The sequence below is a fragment of the Abramis brama genome, assembly GCF_963993115.1.
Source record: "Abramis brama genome assembly, chromosome: 16".
Classification (NCBI taxonomy): Eukaryota; Metazoa; Chordata; class Actinopteri; order Cypriniformes; family Leuciscidae; genus Abramis; species Abramis brama.
Genome location: NC_139978.1, coordinates 6,692,987 through 6,709,781, shown reverse-complemented (window position 1 = coordinate 6,709,781; position 16,795 = coordinate 6,692,987). Strand labels below are relative to the sequence as shown.

At 37.6% G+C, this 16,795-nt stretch overlaps 1 protein-coding gene across 3 annotated transcripts in view; it reads left to right on the top strand.

Moving 5' to 3' along the window:
- prkg1l (protein kinase cGMP-dependent 1, like) overlaps positions 1-16,795 on the top strand; it is a 40,084-nt gene that overhangs the window by 6,027 nt on the left and 17,262 nt on the right. For all 3 annotated transcript variants that reach the window (XM_084138340.1, XM_084138338.1, XM_084138339.1), the window contains 7 exons: positions 425-542; positions 639-805; positions 3,073-3,186; positions 9,380-9,485; positions 10,906-10,969; positions 11,222-11,299; positions 11,561-11,655. In XM_084138340.1, coding sequence (XP_083994466.1) covers positions 425-542; positions 639-805; positions 3,073-3,186; positions 9,380-9,485; positions 10,906-10,969; positions 11,222-11,299; positions 11,561-11,655 — 742 coding nt within the window. The remainder of the gene's footprint in view (positions 1-424; positions 543-638; positions 806-3,072; positions 3,187-9,379; positions 9,486-10,905; positions 10,970-11,221; positions 11,300-11,560; positions 11,656-16,795) is intronic.

Genomic DNA, 16,795 nt, shown 5'->3' with positions numbered 1-16,795 from the left:
GAGACTTTCCTAATTCTGGTTTCCTTAGTAATAGTTATGAACATTACTGTGGCTAAGTTGTCGTTCCATATGGTCATGTCTCATCTAAGAGTGCAAACACTGGACTGTATGGTTCCACACACATACACAGATTTTTAATTATTACTGTCATTTGAAGTTTATGTTAATTGAGTTTTAAATTAAGTAATATTCTAAACTGTTATAAAGTACAACCTACTGAATACCAATAGACATAAAGTCAAGAACGAAAGAAGAATACATTAGTGCAACCATAATCTAGTCTGTGAAAAAGCAAATATTTTTATATGCAGTATACATCAACACACTGCTCAGAGTTCAGATGTAATTACCCAGTCTTTTTTTAATCTTATAAAAACATCTTATTACCGGTATTCATCTTTACTCTCTTTTCATTTGCATTTAGGTCAACAACGTGCTTCTTCCCTGAGAGTGAGGAGAAAAGCTCTGGTTACAGATTCAGTAACCATGGAGCCAAAACTAGTCTTACAAAACCCACCAATCAGTCATAGCAAGAGTGAAGAGTAAGAACCCTCCTAAAATTTTAATGCATACTCATGTCTCCTAGTGCTAGATTTCACAGCTGTAACTTTTTGTCTATCTATCTTTATTTCTTTCAGGTCAAAGAGGCTGATAGAATCGGCTTTAGCAGAAAATGAGTGCATGAAATATCTAGACAGGGATCAGATGCTGTGTTTGGTGGATTCTGCCCATCCCATCACGCTCAAACAGGGTGTGTGTTTTGTCCAGGAAGGGGATAATGGAACCCAGGCATACATTGTTGAAGGTGAGAAAGAGTGCAAGAATGCAAGAGTTGTTCTCACCCTCTCAAAATGGTACGTTTTCTTTGGACTCATATTGCATATTGATTTGTGAGCATGTCTGAACATTCACAGATCCCAGTGCTTACATGGTTATCTTATAACCTATTGCTCAAAAGTCACTCATTATTAGCCGAGGTCTAGTCATGCCTCCAGGCATATTCTGAATTATTTATTTCTTTATGGATTGCAGTGAGATGTGCTTATGTTATGGTACTGTTCATCTTTTTCTTTAAGCTCCTAGTTACCCTTCATCTCTCTTACCAAAGCGACTTTACAAATATAATAATCACAGCCTGACTATTAAGGGGGTCGCAAACCGTACTGCAAGAAGCGCAGCGCCGCATCGCGTCTAGGACAACTCGAGGTATCGCACACCGAACAGTACTTTCTCAGTTTATGGCCAGCAATATTGTTTTGTTTAAGGACATTATAAAATTAAGATAATGTCTGTACTATGTTATGATTGTACTGTACAATTATAAATAAAATTGTGTCTGAGTCTGCCTTCTGAACACTTTCCCTCAGGGCGTACGTTAACTGAATTAATTGAGAATCTCACCTGAAAATCCGATAACATCAGCTATTTTCATCCACGCAGCTGATTTATGTAAGTGAATATAAAACTAAATGTATCTTGCATCACAGGGTGAAGTCAGTATGTACATTAACGATGATTTGAGACAAATATTCTGAAAATTTTATATAAAACTATGTAAATCGTGTTCTGGTGCGGCAGGATTTTAAACAGGGTCCTGAGCTGTAGCTGTAGCCGAATGTGGCTGCCGGTGTGTGTACACTCATAGAAAATAATGTGTTCGCATTTTAAAGACGTGGAGTGGTACGACGCGGTGCTACGCTTCTCGTCCGGTGTGCGACCCCCTTTAAACTTTTAGTAAAGTTAAATGTTTCCTTCTCCAGCAATAACAGACTCCCTGCAAAATCTGATATATGTGACAATACCGTGATGAAATTCACCGCACAAATGGTTAAAAACAGATTAAAATGGTCAGGGACCTTGTTTAATTTAACTGTTCATAAGCTTGGTGTCACCGCTTCTACCTGCCTTGTTTGTCGTCATGGTCACTGATTTGATTTCGTCATTGTGTTCAGGTGTGTGCGTGTCATTATCTCCCCTACTTAAGTTCAGTTCAGTTGGTGTGTTTTGGTCGGGTCTCGTCTCTGTGTAGTTGTGTTTTGGATGTTCACGCCAATGTGCATTGGCTCGTTCTGTAGATACTCGAAGATAATAGGGCTCCCTGAAGTGATCCCAATTACGTCGGCACGTCAATGTAACGTCTCCCGTTCCCTCCTTCAGGGAACGAGGGTTACATACATAACCGAGACGTTATTTGACATGTAGTTGCAAAGATACTTATAAAGAATATCTAAAGTGGACTATTGAAATAAAGTGTAATATGCCAATGGTGCAAAATTCTGTAACAATTGATATTTATTTGCATGTACATTTAATTTGAATGATTTTATACATGCTGGACGAAGCCAAGCTGCATTCTAATTATACATATCTGTTAGTCCAACTTTATTTAAAAACAGACTTGTGCTTTAGTCTGATTAAAATCAGAACAAGAACAAGCAGCAAAGAGTCAAATAGAATTCTTAAAGATACAGTATCAAAAACACCCTGTTTAATTCTAAAGGTTGAAGAGAAGGTGCAAAACGGCCATAAAAATAAATTGTCATTGGTGTAAGACACCTTGACTAACATTTCAAGTGGACTTCAGACAATCATTTGTTCTGTTCCTTTCTCTCACTGAGGCACAGTAATTAGTATGCACCTCCCATAGCATTTGCAGGACCAGGCAGGTAGCAAGAGAAGTGAGACTGACCTGCTTCTGGGAAGATAGAGCGAGAGAAAACATTCCTGCTGGTTATGTGAGGTGGAATGAGTTTTAAAATCTCAGTGTGTGTCTAAATACCCAGGTTGCAAGTGAAAAAAAAAAAAGGATGGAGAGCAGGAGAAGAGATCTATCACCATCCATTAAAGTGTTCATCAATACCTGTCCATGAGCTGTGATAATCCCCATCCGTGATTTGTTAAGAAGTAGGGCAGTATTTGTCCTGATGTGCCAGATTGTTTTGGCTCTGGGCTTCTCCGTGCCAAATCGGTGATGGGTCAGATTCAGATCATCAGTCTATGTGACAGGCATACTGTCACTCAACACCTGTCTCTCCCGGCAACCTTGAGGTGTGTGTGTGTGTTTGTTAACAGAGGGAAAATTGGAGGTATCCAGGGCTGGCCAGAGGCTGCACATCATTGAGCCGGGGATGATGTTTGAAGAACTGGCCCTCATTCATAACCACACCTGCTCCGCTACTGTCACAGGTATTGACACATGTATGCATACACACACACACACACACACACACACACACACACACACGCACACACACACACACATTCTTGTACATCTATCTTTATGAGGACATTCATTGACACAATGCAATCTCTAGCCGCTTATACCCTAACCTTACCCATCACAACTAAGTGCCTAACCTAAACCCTTACCCTAAACCTACCCTTAACCTAATCATAACCTTATCCCTAAAACCAAGTCTTGACCCTCAAACAGACCTTTAAAGGGGTCTCAAAAAGTGAGGACCAGCCAATGGTCTAAAACTCAAACTGGTCCTCACAAAGATAGTTGTACAAGTACACACACACACACACACACACACACTCTGTCACAGGTATTGACATATCTGTGACAGATTCATTCACTCACACACACAGAGCTCAGAGGGCTTAATGGAGTCATTTGTCAATAAACGAGGCAGTTGTTGACATACAGTAGGAGTAAAGAGATATAAAATGACTGTTGATAGTATAGATTATATCATTTGGTTTTGGAATAATTTGATTTGAAGGTTTTAGTTCATACTGAGAAATCTGTCTTTTGATTACAGACTTTGGGGATTTGTTCAAATCTGTTTGGGATCTCTTCTGAAACTCTTTAAAGTCACCATAAATTCAAAATGGATAATTTTTGCTGTTTTTTTTTATTTATTTTTATGGAATGTTGCAGTATTTATTTAAATAATTTATCCATACACGTCATTATAATTATTTATTTTAATATGTGCCATTTTAATCTTTAATCAAAATAACTTCTCCCTCCTCCCTCTTGCAATGAAGTCTCTTCTCTTATAATTTGTTAACTGGTGTGAGGGCGGGGCAACCTGTCACTCATATGAGATCCACCAATAGTAAACCACAACCATCCAATCAATTCCCTGTGAACAAATTCAAGTCCTGCCCTACATTTGTTCTTGTTCTAAAAGCTGTTTCAAACAAATATGTCACAATAGGACAGAAAAGATGATCGCAACTTCCGTTTCATGTCAACTTTAAATTAGACAGTATATGAGATTACTGGGATTTTGGTCTTATTTTTCAGGAAAAAAGATCTGAGAAGCAGAAGACTTGAAAAAAAGTCAATTTATTCAAATTGATAAACAGTTGAGATAGTAGAGATCTCATTTGAAAATTATTTTGTAGAAAATGTACTCCTAAGTTGTTCACATAATGAGAGTAGTAGTGCTACATATGTCATGTTTTCCCAGTTTAATCCCACTTGGAATGCTCTGAGTGTGTCTGGGTAATCAGAGTATTCCCACCATCCGCCATCTGAAGCTGAGATCAGGGGAATATGACATCAAAGGAAAAATCACATCAATTCTCAGCCTACAACACACCACACTAGAGTCCACAAAACATACTGCATATTGAATGGACAGATCTACAAAACCCACACAAAAGTCTTATTACACTAGTTTTTCTTTGGTAATTTTGGAAAATATGACCTATTAATTTTAATACAAAATGCAGCTGTATCATATGAATCCTGTTTCCACCTCAGAATAAATTTTTTAAAAAGGTAATTGTAAGAAAGTCACTGTTACTAGAAATAATGTCACGAATGATATAGTCACGAATGATATAAAGTCACGTTGTGAAACACAAAGTCACACAATTGCAAGATGTCACAGCGACATACAAAAATATTATTATTATTATTTACATGTAAACACATTGATTGCATGTTAAAAAAAATGGGTTTCTGTAGAGAAAATTAGTCAAATTAGTCTTTCTCCAACCCTGAAGAAGATATCTTTGTCAGGTAGATGAATTAATGTTCATTCTTTGAGGTGTATCCCCCACAGCATGCTTTGATTTATGACTCTCTCAACACCTCTTCTCTCTCTTATTTCACATACTCTCTTGGGCCCATTCTGAGCCACAGGGACATCAGCTAGACCTATTAATTTTAATATAGCATAAAAAACAAGGAATAAGGTCTGAAAGAAAGAGAATGAGCTAAAAAGATGGATTGAAAGTGAATGGAGGATCCAATCAAGTCAGATAATTTTTTTACCAGATCTTTCTTTTCTTCGACAGAGAATGTCAGACTTGATTGTGTGTCATTGTGTCATGTCCTTTTCCAATTCTGCATTTCTCTTTTATTTTCCCACTCTCAGTCTCTCTTTCTGAATTTTCAGGCTTTTTCCACCCTTACACCCTATTTATTTCAAGACTCTGTTCAAGCTTTCCTCAACTCTTTTCTTCAGCTTTGTTCAGGTCTTGTGTTTGGTGACAGCCTGAAATTGCTTTCTTTTTTTTCTCCTCTTTTTTCTTCTCTGTTTCTTTTTTGATCTTCGCCGTCTAACCTGGTCTCTTCTATAGGTCTAAGTAAAAGATAAACAGTTTTCTCAATCAGGGAAGCTTGTTTCCGCCACAGAATAAAACAATTTAAAAGATAATTGCGACTTTTTATCTCACAATTCTGACTTCATGTGTGATATAAACTCGCAATGGCGAGAAATAAAGTCAGAACTGTGAGATAAAAAGTCGCAATTACCTTTTTCATTTTTTATTCTGTGGCGTAAACAAGCTTCCATAGTTTCCCAAAACCAACTATGGTCGCAAGTTCTGTCGATACCAATAGACTTCAGTGGAATTTGCAGCCATAGTTGGCTAACGATGCTTTTGGGAAACGCACTCCAGGCTGAATTGAATACAAATGTTTTGAACAAGAAGTCAGGAACCAATGTTACAGTAGCGCAGGGAAGAGGAGAGGTGAGGATCTTGCAGCAGTTTATTAACCAAACACATAAACCAAGATAATCCAAAGAGGAATGAATATGAAAATAATCCAAACAGGGACCAATAAGCGCAACATCTTTACAAACATGTGCAAAGACAACAACCATCAAAAGACAACTGAAACACAGGGGTAGATATACACAGGATAACAAGAGACTAACAAGTTACTGGTGTGGGAAATGAATCACTATGGAGACTAACAAGGAAACAAATGCTGAATTCAGAACTGCATACTAGCATACCACTCGTACTACTTTTACCATATCTTGGTATGTAGTATGTTAGTACCCAGCAAGCAATAGCCATAATTTCACCGTTTAGGTTAACTATAGACCCGATATAGTCCGGCTATGAGTAACCCACTTCTAGTCAAAATAACCTTGAATTTGGATACATGTCGTTTTTGACAAAATAACTTGCGAGATTTATGATATTCCATCATGTAAGCAAAGTCAACAGTGATGACAAGGTGTTTGGTTTTGTTTCTTTGACGTTATCTAATTGATGACTAGTCTATTCTTGGGCTATGGTTAGACGTCTATTAAATTTTCACTGACAGCCCAAATTTTGCCATGTTTTCACCTAGACGTCAGGGCTGTGTTTGGACGGCTATTAGATTCTTTTTAAAATGCAAAATTGCTTGCTGGGTATGTGGTTCCGAATTCAGCAAAATGGTGCGTTCAAGTCATCTCGTACAGATCGAGTTGAACACACTTGAACGCCACCACAATGTCGTAAATACCAGTGGGGAGCTCTGGATTTTCTCTAAGCTCCGATCTTTACGAGTTGGGGGCGTGTCAGTGATTAACATGGCGGAATACACAATACGTAAAGGTATTTAGCTGTGATATTGTCAGGCTTTTCTATTAACAGCTCAGTTAGCTAATCGCCAACACAGAATATGATAGTATTATAATATAACAATGCAACATGTAACGATGTGTTGGCATTGGCTTCATAAATTAATTAAAAACATAAAAATACAAAGTACACCTGATGCACATTTCTTTGTTCTTTATTTTCTAGAACAAGAGTTTAAGAACCTTACTGTATTTTTGTGTAATTAATTAAGAGAAAGTACTCCGCCATTTTGCTCCGACGAAAGTGACTTGAACGCACATGCCGTTATAAGCACGACTTCCCACCTCGTACGAACTTCCCAGGAGGACTTGAACGCACCAAAAGACAAACAGGAACTAAACACAGGAAGAAAAACAGCAGTACAAAAGGAACAGAACATGCAGTTCAAAATAAAAGTCCTAGAACACAAAACACAGGGGAAATTGTGGCATTGAATTAAGAGTGACAGAGTGAGTCATGCACTTTACTGAAATGTGATAAAATCCATAAATTATAACTCCACTGCTATTATTATTATTTGGATTCTAATGTTTGGAGTAAAATAGAAGTCAATAATAAACCTTCACAAATAGCTAGTACTGTAAAATCTAATAGAGATTGTTGCTTTACTCTGTAATGGTTTCTAGAATTTAAAGCTCCAATATGTAAAAAATTTTGACCACAAGAGTGCGCAGTTTACAACAATAACAAAGGCGAAGCTTGATGACACTATGAAGGAGGTGACGATGGGAGATGTCGTTTTTAATGCGTTTTCACCATCTAGCGATGTATCTAAATGGAATTAATGAATCATGATCACGGATGAGGTAATTTATTCGTTTTTGTATTACCTGTATGTCTGATCGTATTATTTTATGTCATCATAATTAATGAACTGCAAGGAACGTGAAATGTTATGCTATATTATCCCGTTACAACTTACAGCTATTTGTCATTAATTCATATCTATTAAAATCATCTTTACTGTAACTATTACGTTACTTGTACAATAAAAAAAAATTGATTTGCTTACCTGTCTATCAATACACTCGCGAGAGCAGAGTCTCTGTCGAGTCCAAGATTGTCGCAGCTCTCTCCATCTCGAAAACGCCTGGCCGATATTTATCCGGGTTTTATTCCTCCGTTTGTCACACAGTGTGCGTGTATCCGAATATGGACGCTTTCGTTTTGTTGGCACTTCAATACTCGCCAAAGAGTAATCGTGATCCATAACAGCTATAACCATACAGTCTATGGCTATAACGCTATAACCACAACTCCCGCATTTGACCATGTGATATTCCGGTGTGGTGGAATATCACATGGTCCACACCGGAAAAAAAGGATAGTGCGGACATTGCGTCACTGAGAGGCGACATTTCTTTTCCGGGATGGACAGTTATTTAAAATCGGAATTTCTCTGAAATAAAAAATCTTTGGAGACTTTTGAGATATTGTAAGTACACAACTGGAGGAAATATATCACACTGTGCAAGTTATTTTCGGAAATTTTATTACAAAATTGTTACATATTGGAGCTTTAAATGGATGCAACAATCGCATTTTAGTGTCTCACAGTCATATCTGTGTTTGTGATGTTTATTGCAGGTCAGTGCCGTATGTTTGGGTTCAATGATTTTTCTCAAATTTTCAGCTATTCCACAGAGATCTCGCAGAGAAAAGGACAGGGATAAAAGAGAGGTAGACAGAGGTATCAGGAGAGAGCAGAGGAGACAGATTGCAGTGTTTCTCTTCCTAATGGCGGCAAAGTCAATTAATCTGTGAAATTACTAATTCAAGGGGGTCTCAGGAACAGGAAGTGATAGAGAATGAATTGGGGGTGAACTATTTTCAGCTGATCCCTCTTTTTTTTAAAGGAACTTGGTAGAAGCAGGTCAGCAGGTTCATTAAGAATTCACTTGCGCTTTATTAATAAACATTCTCACTTTTAAATTTGTTAATGCTAGTGTATTTTTTCCCAGTGGCAGATACTGATGTCTAGAGAGCATAAGGCCATTATAATGGTGATATACCTAAACTTTAAAAACAACTTTTAAGAAAATGTATAAAATTATGAACCCTTATGTATAATATTTACTTAAAAATAATAAAAATATTTTTTAATCCATCGACAAGGTATGTTCTTTTTTTTATTTTTTAGGTTAAATAACACTCTTCTTGTTCAGCCTGGCCAATGTAGTTATTGACAAATTAATATGAATTGACCAAATATCTGTCAATTATCATTCTATTCATTATTGTGTGTGTGTGTGTGTGTGTGTGTGTGTGTGTGTGTCTGTCTGTCTGTCTGTCGGGGCTTTAGACAATAACCGAGTGATTTTCACAATTTTCCTGGCAACTTCATAAAATACCAATAGCCAGTCCATGCTGGTCTGGTTTTTCTGCAAGGATCTCAAACTTGTGTTTCAAATGCAGGTCGTACCATCCATATCAATTTCTTTGTCTGTCTTTACATGTCTATCCACCACAGGTAAACTGTCTCACTCTCTGCTTTGATCCCCGTCAGTCCACAGAATGCTTGAGATTCAGTGTGAATGTGTGTTTGTGTCTGCAGCTCTTGTGAACAGCAGGCTGTGGGTGATGGAGGGTCAAGTGTTTCACAGGGTCATGCAGAGAAGAAGCCTCATCACTATCACTCAGTCTCTGCAATTCCTGCGCAGGTAAATGCCACGATCAACATTTTCATATAGATGTTTAAAAGATTTTACACTTTTGTCTTCTTGAGTAGACTTTAAAGTCCCCGTCTAGTCAATAATTGTATCTTTGATCACCAAAATGACATATTTTAAAGTTTACTTCATGCCTTAAAATAGCTTGAATGTAAATTTACACCCTTGCCTCATTTAGTATATGCGGTTCTATGAATATTCAAATGAGCCCCGCCTCCACTCACTCACGCCAGCTCAGAGATCCACTGGTTGACGATCACACGTTGATCTGATTGGTTACAAGGTAGTTTGTGACGTCAGAAACACCAGCGATTTCAAACCGTGTTTTTGAGACTGTCTTTTGTTCACTGCATTTTAAAGGAGAAAATACTCAGTGAATTTGCACATGGTTTGCCTTAAAGCATATTAAAAACACCATAAAGACGTATAAACAACATTAAATATATTCAGATTAGTGATCCACAGATATAGGTTTTTCATAGGCTGATTCTTGTACTCAGTGTTCATCTTAAATATTTGGTCATATCCTTGCAAATATCCAGTCGCTATTTATCCTTTATAACCCCAAAGCAAATGAATATATATAAAATATTTAAAAATAATAATAATATATATATATATACATACATACATACATACACACACACACACACACACACACACACACACACACACACACACACACACACACTATGGAAGCTTGTTTTCGCCTCAATTCTGATCACACAATTCTGAGACAAAATAATAAAAATTGAGACTAAATAATTGCACAATTGTGAGTGTATATCTCACAATTCAGACTTCTTGCAAATGTGAGATATACACTTGAAAAAAAGTCACAATATTTTAAATATATTATATATTTATATATATATATATATATAATGTTTTTGGGTTTAATGTTTGTGGCTTGTCGAAAAATGGCTAAAAACTGTTAAAACCACATTATTCACAGTTATTATTCTTGAGCTTTGTGCAAACAACAATATTTGATCAAAGTACAGTCAAATGTCAAAGTACAGTAGGAATGACGACAAAGTGCAGTTAATAACCAATTCTGCATTTTTCAAAATTGCATAAAACATGATGAAGACAGCAAAAACGTGATATGTTAATTTTAATAAAAGCAACAGTGAATTTGTTTTTATTTATTTAGATAGTTAGTTATTTTTTATTACAAACTATGTATCATGTTAATCTTATGCATAGTAAGTCATGAGAACAAATGACACTATTTCAAGGCCTTGGCCCATCTGCATTTATTTTTGCTTTCATTTTTCTGTGTATTAAGAATTTTTTCACATATCTCCACTTTGTTAGTTTACTGAAGAGCATTAATTTAGTAAGGCAGTTCAAATGTAATTTCCTCTGGCAAGTCCACAAGTTTCCTGACACTCCTTCTCTCTCCTAGTGTCCCGCTGCTCTGTGTGTTACCGGACGATGTTCTCATTAAAGTGTCTGATGCACTGGAGGAGGTGTGTATGACAGATCATAACTATCATAATTCACTGCTGTACCTGATAAACATCTGAGGAGGACTAAACCTTGAACTTGAAGTTCGAAGCGATTAATATTACCAGTATTCTCTGAATAATATGATATACCTTGATCAAATCCACTTTTTAGTGTTTGTACCAATCAACCACAACTTAGATATAAAAACTACTTTCACTATATTTTTTACATGGCTTTTTTTTTTTTTTGTATATCCACATACATCTTCTCAGTCTCACTACAGTGATGGTGATTATATCATTCAAAATGGAAGTCCAGAAGATAAACTCTTCATTTTTAGTCAAGGCCAGGTGAGATATCTATCTATCTATCTATCTATCTATCTATCTATCTATCTATCTATCTATCTATCTATCTATCTATCTATCTATCTATCTATCTATCTATCTATCTATCTATCTATCTATCTATCTATGTAGATAGTGATATGAAACAAGCATGATAATGTGAGAATCAGTTGTCAAAAATATTTATTTCAGGGTGTTGTATTATAAATTTAGAGATAAATGTAATGTGATGGCATATAACAATATGCATGCTTTTATCCTTAGGTGAAAGTATTAGAGAAACAATCAGCTAGTGAGGAGAGTATGCTGGTGTGTGTCCTCACCAGAGGGGATTGTTTTGGAGACCGAGCTCTACGGGGGTAAGAGTCCACCCTCACCAGCAGGGGGCAGCACTCTTTACACTTTACACTGCAGATTATCACCCATTCTGATAACACCCATTCTAATAATCTGTTTTTCTCAGTCGCTCTGGTGCATTTGACAGATCAAAACTAAAATTCTCAAAACTACTTGTTCAACCTCCACATCATCTAGTCACTTGTGCACTTCATAAAAACAATTTCTCATTATTTTGAACAAATTGCAAATGCTTTGGTACATTCATGCAATTGATTATGAATAAATGTCTGCTGTTTCCTACGTTATCAATTGCTTATGTCATGTTGATCAAAATATATTGTATGGTTCTGTGTTGAATAGTCTTACCCCTCAAAATATCTGTCAAGCAGATTTTCTATACATTTCTATTAGACTTTTTTTTGTAAATGTGTCCTGAATTGATTCATTGTAGAGGTGAATTTTGAATTTAATGAAGGAAAAAGTAAAGGGCTTGATCAACCAATGATCAACCAGTTCTCTAAAATAGCTCAGAGGTCCATCTCATGAAGCTTCATTTGGCAAGCATATAGACAGAGCACAACACAGGGTAACAAATTCTGTCAGTGGAAGAACAACAAGGAAACAAACAGGGTCAACAGCCGGGAAGAAGAACAGGAGTAAGGATGAGTGGTGGAAGGGTACGGAGGCAAAACAGTGAAAGAGGTAGAAGATTGTAGACATGTTTCTGATGAAATAAAGGCCACTATTGTGGACCAATGTTCTCAATCATGACCTTATGGCAGATGTGGGTCAAAAGGTACAGCCGAATGTTGCGATAACAACGTGTCAATCATTCAAACGTTTGTAGAAATCGATGTTCAATATACATATACTGAAGACTTACTGTAATGCTGCATTACATTACATTAGTCAACTTGCATTTTACATTATACAGTAAATATACTTTGTAGAGACATAATGTAACACACACACACACACACACACACACACATATATACAGTATATGTGTGTGTCTTGTCTTTTTCTTTATTTTGCGAATGACCTTGTACAGACCAACAGTAAAAGTGAATCCTGTCAAGTTTCGTCCAGTATAGAGTAATGTGTAAATTTGTACTGTTGAAATGTATACGTCAAACAGATAAAGTGCAGTCTTGTGTATTTTCAATAATTGTCATCAAAAACGTAGCCATAGTTTACATCTGAAAATACTGACAAAGTACACTGTTATATTGACAACATGACTACGCATTTTGACTAGCTTGTTTGTGAACAATGACACAAGGACTTTCTGATGGCAGTGATGTGTTCATTGACAAATACTTTTAAAGGATGAACTAAGGATTTTGAGCAAGTTACAGGCTTGATGATTTAAGAAATGTACCAAAGCGACTGAGAAAACTGTAACACAAGAAGTATGATTATGATATGTTTGTTGTCAAATGTTTACATAGACCTGAGAAATTCACAACAGCCACCTATATTAACACAAATATTGCATATATCATTTTAAAAGCACTTATGTAATGTGTTGTAGGTTGTGTACCATTGTTTTAACTTTTCCAGAAGGTCTAAATACAGTTTTTCTCGATTGCCTTAACACAATTCTGGGAACAACTCACCATTTTCTCAAATCTTCACACACAATTAAAAAAAACTCACAGCCAGCCGTACAAACAGCTAACTTCTGAATCCTGATTCAAAGTTTGCCCTCAGACAACACACACACACACACACACACACACACACACACACTGGAGGGATTCATTCAAAACACTGCTACCAAACGCTTTACAGTAGGTTTTCAGATAAATAATTAGGAACTTTGTGAAATCACAGCTCTGACTGAGAACTGGGACAACCCTGACTAAAGAAATGCAAAACAGTACTGTAATAAATACCTCTTACATAAGTGATGCTGTTTTGGACAAAAACCTGACCTTTGAAATGTCACACTGACAAAACATGTACTGTAGGGAAGAGTCCATGCACAGTAAAATACTTACATTTTCAAAAGCTTTATTTCCAAACACAGCGAATGTACAGGACTTGACTTGACTAGGATTTATTTTCCAAAGCACATAATCACCTGTGATTCTGATTGGTGTGTCATCATTTTTCCTATTTACAGTTTTTCTCGATTGTTTACACACATTTTCTGAAAGCATGCCTCATATTCTCAGAATTCTACACACAAATCAAAAAACACACACACAATGGGCAAAACCCATCAATTCTCCTGCAAAATGAAACTTTACATTCAAAACAATGTTATTTCTTCTCAAAATGGTATTTTGTTTTCAAATGACACACACAAACCATCATATGAATAGACATTTATAAGAACCAGTTGAACACTGATGTGCTCAATGTAAAACACTATGATGAATGGAAAACACTTCTTCTCCATTCATCATACAGTTTTTGCCCATTGCTTGAACACATTTTGCAAAACTTTGCTCATTGTGCCAAAACTCTACACACAAGTAAACATGACACAACACTGGGAAATATACCATTCACATCTGTGTCAAATTGAAACTCTACTATCAAAACCTAAACTCTGCTATCAAAACCTAACATTCCTTTGTCAAAATGTAACTCTGATGACAAAATGACACATACTTGCATCATATGCATACACTTTCAGATCAGGGGGAACACACTAGTCTACTTAAAACACTGCAGTCTTTGATTTTCACTGTTTATTCAGAAGGCATATTTTCAGGAGGCACATTTTCAAACAACCAAAAAAGCAAACAGGCCTACTCAATATTGTGCATTGCAGCACTGTACATTGCAGTAACATGAATTCAGATAAATAATAATAATAATAGAAAAAAACACTATACTGTAAACACAAAAAATCATGGCAATTGTGCATACGTGGGCTCATGTTGGGGTCTGGCCACAGGACCTCATCGACATCGCAAGCAATAGCCACTTTCCGACCAAGTAGTTATAGGAACTTAGTTCTAGGAACTGTCCACTTCTAAACAGTTCTAAGAACTACTCTCCCCCAAACTCGGTTTTGCTGTTTGCGTTCGCACTGGCCAAGTGGCCATAGGAACTGGTAGGAGGGGTAAGGGAGTGACGCAAGCACGGTGACTTTTATTTTGATGGCGCGACGGACCTTTATTTTGGCGGCGCTGAGAACGCCAGAGCAAACAATGCTCGCATTCTCTGTGTTTATTAGTTAGCAATCTATCTAACAGTACTGTTTAATATCTTATTAGACAGAACTGTTATAGAAAGTAGACAGTATATGAAAAAAGGTTATTAGCCTATGCCGTGTGGTTGATGTCCAGTGTTGCTATCTGGGCAGATAAACATAATCATGTTTGGCTTGGTCCCCTCAAAGTTGCGTTGGATTTTCTCTTCAGCATAAAGGTTTAGAGACCCATCTATCACTGTTTTCCATGTTCGTATAGTTTATGGAGTAAATATATAGGCTATAATCTGTGTGTTTACATTCTAGCTGTTTTAAAAATGGCGGGTGCTGGTGTTTTGCGTGCGTTCGGTCAATCAGCGTACACTAACGTCACGGATAGTTCCTATAGTGCTGGTTTAGACCCTACTCTGAAGTAGGACCCAAATTAGTTCCTACAAATGGAGTTCCTAGAACTAAAATCGTTCCTAGTTCCTGCGGTGCGAACACGCCGACATCCGGGTACTTTAGCCAATAGTTCTAGCAACTGTGAAAAGGTTCCTCCGGTCGGAAAGCGGCTATTGTCTTCTCCCGCTAGGCACCGGGGAAAATATCCCCTTGCACGTCGAAACCATCCATGGATTGCTGTCACCTGAATGTTGCCGCAGGCCTGTTCCATTGCCTGCAGAAGAGGCATGCGGGCATGTGGTTGGCATATACACGCCATCTCCAAGCCGAAAATAATTCCTCTATAGGGTTTAAAAATGGTGAGTAAGGGGGCAAGTATACCACTTCAAATTGATTGTGGTTGGTGAACCAGGCCTGGACCAGAGCAGCCCAATGGAAACTGACATTATTCCATACCACCACAAACCTGGTCTGATCTGGTCTGTTCTGTACAACTACAGTGAGGAAAATAAGTATTTGAACACCCTGCTATTTTGCAAGTTCTCCCACTTAGAAATCATGGAGGGGTCTGAAATTGTCATAGTAGGTGCATGTCCACTGTGAGAGACATAATCAAAAAAAAAAAATCCAGAAATCACAATGTATGATTTTTTAACTATTTATTTGTATGATACAGCTGCAAATAAGTATTTGAACACCTGAGAAAATCAATGTTAATATTTGGTACAGTAGCCTTTGTTTGCAATTACAGAGGTCAAACGTTTCCTGTAGTTTTTCACCAGGTTTGCACACACTGCAGGAGGGATTTTGGCCCACTCCTCCACACAGATCTTCTCTAGATCAGTCAGGTTTCTGGGCTGTCGCTGAGAAACACGGAGTTTGAGCTCCCTCCAAAGATTCTCTATTGGGTTTAGGTCTGGAGACTGGCTAGGCCACGCCAGAACCTTGATATGCTTCTTACAGAGCCACTCCTTGGTTATCCTGGCTGTGTGCTTCGGGTCATTGTCATGTTGGAAGACCCAGCCTCGACCCATCTTCAATGCTCTAACTGAGGGAAGGAGGCTGTTCCCCAAAATCTCGCAATACATCCTCTCCTTAATACAGTGCAGTCGCCCTGTCCCATGTGCAGAAATACACCCCAAAGCATGATGCTACCACCCCCATGCTTCACAGTAGGGATGGTGTTCTTGGGATGGTACTCATCATTCTTCTTCCTCCAAACACGTTTAGTGGAATTATGACCAAAAAGTTCTATTTTGGTCTCATCTGACCACATGACTTTCTCCCATGACTCCACTGGATCATCCAAATGGTCATTGGCAAACTTAAGACGGGCCTTGACATGTGCTGGTTTAAGCAGGGGAACCTTCCGTGCCATGCATGATTTCAAACCATGACGTCTTAGTGTATTACCAACAGTAACCTTGGAAACGGTGGTCCCAGCTCTTTTCAGGTCATTGACCAGCTCCTCCCGTGTAGTTCTGGGCTGATTTCTCACCTTTCTTAGGATCATTGAGACCCCACGAGGTGAGATCTTGCATGGAGCCCCAGTCCGAGGGAGACTGACAGTCATGTTTAGCTTCTTCCATTTTCTAATGATTGCTCCA